General features: G+C 42.7%; 2 protein-coding genes across 2 annotated transcripts; both read right to left on the reverse strand.

The window, feature by feature from the left end:
• Window positions 1-408: 408 nt before the first annotated feature.
• On the reverse strand, window positions 409-2,708 carry LOC137612414 (regulator of G-protein signaling 21-like). The gene is made up of 5 exons (XM_068340923.1): window positions 2,482-2,708; window positions 2,327-2,395; window positions 2,176-2,234; window positions 1,922-2,088; window positions 409-1,496 (listed from the first exon to the last, which is right to left on the reverse strand). The coding sequence occupies exons 1-5, from the start codon at window positions 2,592-2,594 to the stop codon at window positions 1,287-1,289; spliced, it is 618 nt and encodes a 205-aa protein (XP_068197024.1). The 5' UTR covers window positions 2,595-2,708; the 3' UTR covers window positions 409-1,286.
• Window positions 2,709-5,916: 3,208 nt separating this feature from the next.
• On the reverse strand, window positions 5,917-7,722 carry LOC137612693 (regulator of G-protein signaling 13-like). The gene is made up of 5 exons (XM_068341352.1): window positions 7,563-7,722; window positions 7,200-7,253; window positions 7,057-7,118; window positions 6,802-6,968; window positions 5,917-6,716 (listed from the first exon to the last, which is right to left on the reverse strand). Exons 1-5 carry the CDS (start codon window positions 7,667-7,669, stop codon window positions 6,537-6,539), a joined length of 570 nt encoding a protein of 189 aa, XP_068197453.1. The 5' UTR covers window positions 7,670-7,722; the 3' UTR covers window positions 5,917-6,536.
• Window positions 7,723-8,680: the final 958 nt, after the last annotated feature.

The following is an 8,680-nucleotide window of genomic DNA, read 5'->3' on the forward strand; positions in this document are numbered from 1 at the left end:
TTTCTGCTTTTGTTCCCTGCCACCACCTCCCACTCCCCCCCCCCACTAAGCTCCACGCTGTCACTACCACAGGAGCTGCCTGACATGCTGTCAGAGCGAGAATGTCAGAAACAGCAGTAACACCATTTTTCCAGACCTTACATGCACTCAGTCATCATTTACATGCCATTTCCCTGCAAAACTCTCACTAACAAGCCCAAATGTCCTCTACCCGAGTCCCAGCGTCGCTTCAGCAGTCAGGAAATGAACATATCACACAGAAATCCAATTCTCCATCCAGGTGCTGCTGTTGCTTTTCTGTTCAAACAAGCCCAAACCTGCTTCCTCTGATCCGTCTTTCTCAAATAGTGATGCTAGAATCAGTTAGAGTTTCTTATTACTGTCAACTGCACATGAATATTGGAAAAATGAGAATAATTGTCATTTTTATATGTTATAAATGTGAGACTAAGTCAACAGTAAAATGAACAGAAACACCAGTTTGCTTTTTAACACATTTTACAACCAATTGCATGAAAGTAAAGATATTTTTAGCTTTAAATATCTACCAGATAAGGAACTCATTTACTTGAGGTTATTTAGGTAATTTGATTTTCAAGGGACAACAGGTCTTTCTCATAATAAACCTACGTTAAATGCTTATCCATCACTTGTGAGACGAAACCCAAATTGATTTAGAGGTAATATTGGTTGAATCTTGTTAACTAGTCACAGAGCTTACCTAAGTAGAACAATACTTATTGTTATTACTGATCATCTTGCTGTAACAATAAACCTTGTCTTTCTGTTCTTCTTCTGAGTGCAGTTTCCACAGTGGCCACTAGGTGTCAGTAGTGCATCAGCTGAGGGAAACATTTCCAATCCGCCTCCAGCAAGACGGATGATGTCGTTCAGTTTGTGAGTTACTGCTCCAGCTGAAGAATTCCCATGATTTTTACCTAATACGATTTTTCATTTAGTAGCAGCACTTCCTGTGCGCCCATATCCACATATTTAACGATATTAATCATATGTAAATTCACACCACACAGCAATCCTGCAGCCATGTGCCTTTTTAGTAGTAAAGAACCATAAATAAAAAGTTTACATTCTATAACGTCTGTTTCATGCATTTCCCCTCTGATGGTTTCCATGCTGCACCAGACTTCACCTCCTGCAGAAACTGATCCTTTGCATCCGTCAGGTACGACTGAGGTGACATTTTGAGAGGAACCACCAGCATCTGTACGGCCAGTCCTTGTGCAATGGCTTGCTTTGCCAAATAATTGCTTTTGAATCATGCACTCTTAGGTCCCCGGTGACTTCTGTTTCAAGGCCTTGCTGTGCTTCCAGGAGGTGTGAAACAGGACTTTGTAGTGCTCAGAGTGAATGAAGCGTGGGAAGGAGTCATTCTCCATCAGGCTGTAGATTTTGCTCTGCGCCACAGCAAAACACAACGGACCGGGTCGATGAAGACTCCGTCTTATGTCCTCTATTGTGTTGAAATCTAAGTTTACCTGCAAAATCATTAGCAATACACAACTATTAACAGCAGGAAACACCATGGATCCCTCACTACGAGCACATCATTAAAGGAGGAGAAGGTCTGGGAGAAGTTATTTATCCCTGTTAATGTTATTTGTTTTGCACATTTAATGAAACATGAAAATTTCAGCATAAATAAATTTAATATTCAAATTATAAAACAACGTTCCTACAAAGCAAAAGGCACAAATTCAGTCCTGTTTGATGTGTTTTTAAAATTTTCTGTGAAAAAAATTTTGAATCATAGATTTGCAAAATCAACCACAAGAATGACAGTTGTTATATGTAACCATGGAAACGGGAAAAAACAATGACAATAACTAATTAGAAATGTGAATTTAGATTTTGGCACAATCTGTTGCACAAAACCTTTCAAACATCTGGCAGAAACTTTTACCTGGTTGGGAGCGTCGGCCTTGATGAACTCCTCATAGATTCGCGTGGCGCTCCCCATCAGCTCCTCTTCGCTGCTGAAGGTTCTAAACTCTTCACAGGCGAACCAGAAGTCCAGATTTTCCTCACAGAATTCCGATTTCAGAAACTCCCGAAATACTGTCTGTCCACCTTTATTTGTGTAAAAAAAAAAGCAGATTTAATCATCACAAAACCACTTTGTTAGTTGTTAATTGCTTACAAGGGGATTCAAATTACTCTGCTGGGAAAGAAGTGTCTCCAGAGTTTCCTCCAGTTTCGCTTCATCTGTTTCCTGCCTGCAGATGGAAGAATAAGAAGATTTATATGCAACATATTTTTTAAAAAAAAACAGAATTCAACAATAACATGCATGTTTCAATAAAAACACCTGTTGCTTTTCCTCCAAAGCGCCGAACTCTGCATGAATTTATTGATTTTGGACTTCCATGCTTTACGTCTAAAGAGAGAAAAACAGTTAAAAAAGATTTGCATTTCATTTGTATTCCAAGGTTAAGTCACCGCAAATGACCCCTGTGTACTTACAGTGTCTTTGTGTCCTGGAGGTCCAGAGATGCTTCAGAGAAGCTCTGCATCATTAAATCTGAATCAGCTCCAGTTTGAACTCCAGTATCTCCTGGGATGCTGATCTTCTGCATCCTCACGGCTCACGCCTGGATCCCGTCTGACCGTTTCCACTGGAGATGGTGCCAACAGGAGTGGACTGAGATCAACACGTCACATTTCTCTTAGAGCTACCGGTCCCAGACACCCCCCCCCACCGCCCCACCCCCCGCCTGCCTTCCACCCTTTGGCCTTCCTATTTTTAACCTCTGTTGACACACAGCCTGATTGTTCAGTGATTAGGAGCCACATGAACACTGGATTTACGTCACGCCTTGACAGCCCCCCCCATCTCATTCCCCACGCTGAATGGAATCCAGTCTGTAAACTATTTATCTGAACATTCAAGTCGGTTCTATTCTTACTCCGGGGGGGGGGGGGGGGGGGGGCACCGTGTCATGAGGGATTGTTTTCTCAGCACTTCTTCTTTTATGACGCCGTTCCTCCTGACCGCCCCTCCCTCCCTCCTCTGTGACGTTAAATGGAGCTGACAGCGTTTCAATAAGGAGACACGAGCGAACCAAACAAAGAAAGTTGGTCATTACAACTTATAATGAGAGATAATGAAGGCATCTGATACGCAATAATTAGTCTCACAGATGAGGACAGCGAGATAAATCCAGCCCCTGAAGGCAACACGCTGGTGGCGGCGGTGGCCGATGAGTCTTCACAGACCAACGAGGCTAATGAAATGATGAAGCTGGTGAAGAGGAGGTGTCGGTTTATTTAAAAAGACAGCAGAAACATTAGGAAGTGTCGCCGGGTTGCAGGACGGACGATGACATCACAGCTGATGGTCGCAAACAATGAACAGGAAACCGAGGAGGAGAATGTGTGTGAGGTGTGACAGGATGGAAGGAGTGATAAAATATTACATAAGTGTGCAAAAAAAAACTAGCAAAAAAAAAACTAACTGGTCCCAGCATAACTGAATTACAGCAGTAAAAATTTGGGATTAATTCAAACTGGAATTCTGGGGCGCTGCCCATCACCCCACCATTGCTCCATTAAATGTATGTCTACAGGACCTGTATGTGTGTGTGTGTGTGTGTGTGTTTTTAAATCTTAAATCTTATGACAATTAAATAGTTTGAAAGTATCATTTATGAAGATAGTTTAAATGCATTTGAAAGAATATTCTGTTTAAAATATTATGATTAAAAGATTGCTTGCATAAAAAAACTCCTTTTTATTGCCTTATGAGTCGTCCATTCATCAGAACGTTGGGGGTCCGACTGTCGGTCCCTGCGGTCGACACGACGACGGAAGTCCAGTTCATTTCTCCACAGGGAAGCGAACCAATACGATTTTAAAATACTCACTCTCTTCGGATTTTGATCAGATTAAATGGAGATCAAAAGAAAATTTCATGATCTTAATCCAATTATTTTAATCTGGGATCATTTTCTAATGCGTTTATCAAAACCGCTGGAATTTTAATGTGAGCTATTGAACAGTATATAACTGAGGTGAGAAACCAAACAGACTCGTGTAGATGTGAACACGTGGTTCACAGGATTAGACCAGGAAGCGTCAAACAGGAAGTAGCCGCTAGAGGAACATCCGCATCATGAGCATTTAAAATGTGATAACATGTACTCTGAATAGGAGAAAGCGTTATCTAGTGACAGGAGACATTAGTGTAAAGCAGAGTTATTCCTGTGTGGAGAGAAACATGTACACGACTTGATGAGTTCATGTTTTAACAAGGTGCTCATTTCATTATTAGGGAATCAAGAGGAAGCCAGACAGAGGTTCTGGGTGTTTTTACACGATTGTTGGACGGTTATCAACCAAAACCGGTCGATCGATCTCATACAGGCCGCAGACGAGCAGAAAAGCAAAATATTTAATGTACCAACAAAACCCAGAGTAGGTCAGCGTCATGTTGGATCAGTGCCCTTGTTATTTAAAGCCCTTGTTCAAACTCATGAGGATAAATCCAACCGTCTTTAGAACACTCAGAGATTTAACTCCAGAAGCTCCACCCGGCTGACATTTTTGTCTTTTATTGAAATATCATGAGTAATATTTGATCACTATTTGTGTCGGTCACCAGGTGTGAAGCGCTTGTGTGTTCAGACGCTCACAATCATTCTGTGGTGACCTCACTACGCACCAATTTGCTTCCCAGCTGATGCCCTTTTCTTTGTTTTATAACTGCACGTTTGACTGAAGCAGATTTTTATCTGGAGGACATTTTCCACATTTTTTCTGAACTGGAGCTGAAACAAAACCTCCTTTGTTGGAGTCGCCGAGCGGCGCGGCACAGACATCCAGCTGAATAAAGGGCCGTGTGGTTTCAAAGGCATGACTTGTGTCTCATGACACGCGTTCCGCACAGAGGACGCCAGTGTTCTCCATCAGCTATTCTCAGACACACACGGTCATCAACAACTCACATTTCCCGTTGTAAATTAAATCTTATTTTAGTTGCTTTTATAGCCTCCTCTGATCTTCTGTCAAATGACTGAGTTATATTTAAACGCTGCATTCGAGAAAATGAGAGGATGCTCAAATCCTACTGACAGCTTTTCTGGCCTAAATACAAATTCACTGCAGTGACTCTGAAATGAAGATTTAATTCTTTTGTCTCCAAAAGAGACATTATTACTGTGCAGATCGGTTGCGTACGTGCGTGTGTGTGTGTGTGTGTGTGTGTGTTCTCATGCAAACACTATGATGTAAGAGAGGGATTGAAAGAGGAAGTGGCTTCAACGCTTCTAACGAGCGATACTGGATGGGTTCTGTCCTTTTTGCTGTTTTTTTTTGTGATAAACCAGCGAGCGCCGGTTCACGCCTGATTGTCAGGCTGATAAACGTCACACGGAATGTTAAAAGCGTTGCTGGCGGAGAGAAGTGCTTGAGACGCACTCACAATCATGAAAGGCCCGTCGCACATAGAGGCTGATGTAAGAGCAGATCCGCCATCGCTGGGAGCTTTTGTGAGTGTCTTTAGCATCACTTCAGACACCAGACACAGTTTAAACCCACAGCACATCATTTTAGATTAACCTTGTTAACTGTTAACCAGTTAAATTCGCCCATTTGCTTCCCTGTCAGGCTGTAGGTTGGACCCGTTGACCTGAATCATCTTCTGGATCCAGACTTTTAAAAAAAAAGAGTTTGTTTTTTGATTGTTTCTTCATAGATAACACCTAACATGGGATGACACGACACATGAGATGAACCAACCAATAAAAAAGGCCCGGCTCAAATCTTATTCTAGTTTTCTTACAGATGTTTAATTCAGATCAAATTGCAGCTCAGTCCTTCAAAATGTAATTATTTATATCCCAAAAAGTACTGAAATATGAATAATATTAAACTAATGATGATGGATGGATGGATGGATGGATGGATGATGGATGGATGGATGGATGGATGGATGGATGGATGGATGGATGGATGGATGGACGGATGGATGGATGGATGGATGGATGATGGATGGATGGATGGATGGATGATGGATTGATGCATGGTTGGGTGGATGGATGATAGATGGATGGATGGATGAATGAATGAATGATGGATGGATGGATGGATTGGTGAATGGAAGGATGGATGATGGATGGATGAATGGATGATGGATGGATGATAATGACATTAATGTGATTCCACATACTGTTGCTTTCAGGTACAAAAACATGGTGGGACAATTCCCCTTCCTTTATGGATGTTTTGTAGTTAGTTTATTAAATATGTACAAATCCATCTTAAACGGACATTTAAACATATAACTTAGATTAATTTAGAGGCAACATTAGGATTATGTGTCAGTAATATTGTGAAGTGACTCCTGAAGGTAAAATCTGAGGAGCACCTCTCTGTCCTAGTACATCAGCTGGACTGGAACCAACCACCTTCAGTGTTTGGCGTTCCCATGGTAACACAATCCCATCTCCAGCTCCTCTTGAGAAGTCCAGCGTTTGGCTCAGCTTTGCAGTCCAGTTGGTTAAACAACATGCGTTCTTTCTCTACAGATCCACAGATTCTGCGTCCAGCAGAGCCTGGTAGAAGTTGGACCTGAGGAACCGTGGGTAGGAGTCCCTCTCCATCAGGCTGTAGACGATCCTCTGGGCGTCGTCGAAGCACACGGCGGTGGGCGTCTTCACGTTCCGCCTGATTGAGTCTCTGGTCTTGTGATCAATGTTGATCTGGAAGCAGTAAAGAACAAATAATGAGGAAAAAAAAATCCAGAAGAAGTGGATACGGACGAGTGTGTCTCCAGTAGGTGTTGACCTCTCTTGCAGCCTCGGGCTGAACGTAGCGCTTGAAGATGGTTCTGGCCCTGGAGGACATCCTGAACGACGACCTGATCTTCTTGTAGTCCTCACACACCAGCCAGAACTCAATGTTTTCATCGCTGAACTCGGACTTGAGGAAGGCCTGGAATATCTGCGTGCCACCTGGACAGAGAGGGCAGAGTTAGCCGAAGTTCAGGGAGAACCTGGACTATGAACCTCAAGCATGAGGCTAGCATCTTTAGCGTCTTACATTTAGACGACAGGAGTCTCTCAAGCGAGTGCGACCACTGGGACATCTCCTCGAAACTCAGCCTGAAAAAAGAAGGGTGGTCCGTCACCTGAGCTGCACATCAACGGGTTCAGGTTCCAGGAGACATTTCCTGTTTGACTTACCCTTTGGTGTCCGGACCTTCACACGATCTAAACTGACACTTCAAGATTCCTCCCCTAAATAAACAAAAAACACAAAGGTTGATTCAAATTAAACTTCAACTTCCAGTTGGACAGTCTCACTCCAACTTCTAGTTGGACAGTCTCACTCCAACTTCTAGTTGGACAGTCTCACTCCAACTTCTAGTTGGACAGTCTCACTCCAACTTCTAGTTGGACAGTCTCACTCCAACTTCTAGTCTAACAGAAACTAGAGGTTGGAGTGAGACTGTCCACCCCAACTAGGAGTTGGAGTGAGAGTGTCCAACTTCTAGTTAGACAGTCTCTCTAGTTGGACAGTCTCAGCTGTTGTGATCAGACTGTTACCGTTTCGCCGGCCTCTTCTGATTGCCGGCATCCTTTTTGAGGCACTGCAGTTCCCTCAGAGGTGATTGGACCAAACTTGGCATGTCTTTACCGCTGTGTTCGCGCATCGACGTGGGTCGCGACGCTCTTCTGTGTGTTTGCTGAACCTGCTGCGATTCAACTTTTATATGAACGCCAGGCATCTGAAGTACGGTTGGTGAGAAGCGTCACAACATCCGTCACACTTAACCACAGAGAGAGGAAGTTGTGTATGACACTGTGAACACCGACTGTTTGCTTCTGGGGAGGCACATGTAGCTGTGGAAAGTTCTGCAGCAGATGTTCTATGATAAACCAGTCACATTCACAGTTTTGTGACGACAATTTTTTTTGTTGTGGAATTATTGTGATGTCTTTACCTGGTTTGAACATTAGCTGCAGGCAGTTAAAGGTCAGCTAAACTACAATAATAGACAGTTTTTGTTGGGGGGGGAAATGTGCATATTTGTTTGCCAAGAGTCAATATTAGCATCACGACTTTTCACCAGTAATAACATGATGCTAACATTAATATTAAACCAATACTTGATTGTGTACAAGGGCAATTCAATCATATTAGCTCAGCTGGAATCTCTTGTATTATTATTATAAACTCTTAAACAAGTTGATCGGTTTTGCAGCGATCAATCGATAATTCTCCACTGAGCTGTCATCTGATTGGAGAGCACTTCCTCTTTGTTTTGAATGTCAGACTTGTGACTCTAAAAGACGGCGGCTCAGCAGAAGAAGAAGAGTGTGTGTGTGTGTGTGTGTGTGTGTGTGTTTGTGTGTGTGTGTGTGTGTGTGTGTTCGGGTCTTACTCATCCAGGTCATGCTAATCTGAAAAGACTGAATGGAAAAACTCTGAAGCCGCTTCATCCGAGACTCTTGAGGAGGAAACATCATGAAACTAAAAAGAGATGACCATGACTTTCTGTTCAGCCTCTGAGGAACAGATGTGATCTACAGCCGGTTCGCTTCATCGGTCATGTTGAACACTTGTCGCACAATAAATCTGTTGACTCCTGCATAAAAATGCTCCACTGTTGAGTTTCCTTTTTTTTTTTCAATCCATATTTCTACCTCCATTTTTTCTTAAC

Source organism: Antennarius striatus, chromosome 18, assembly GCF_040054535.1.
Source record: "Antennarius striatus isolate MH-2024 chromosome 18, ASM4005453v1, whole genome shotgun sequence".
Lineage (NCBI taxonomy): Eukaryota > Metazoa > Chordata > Actinopteri > Lophiiformes > Antennariidae > Antennarius > Antennarius striatus.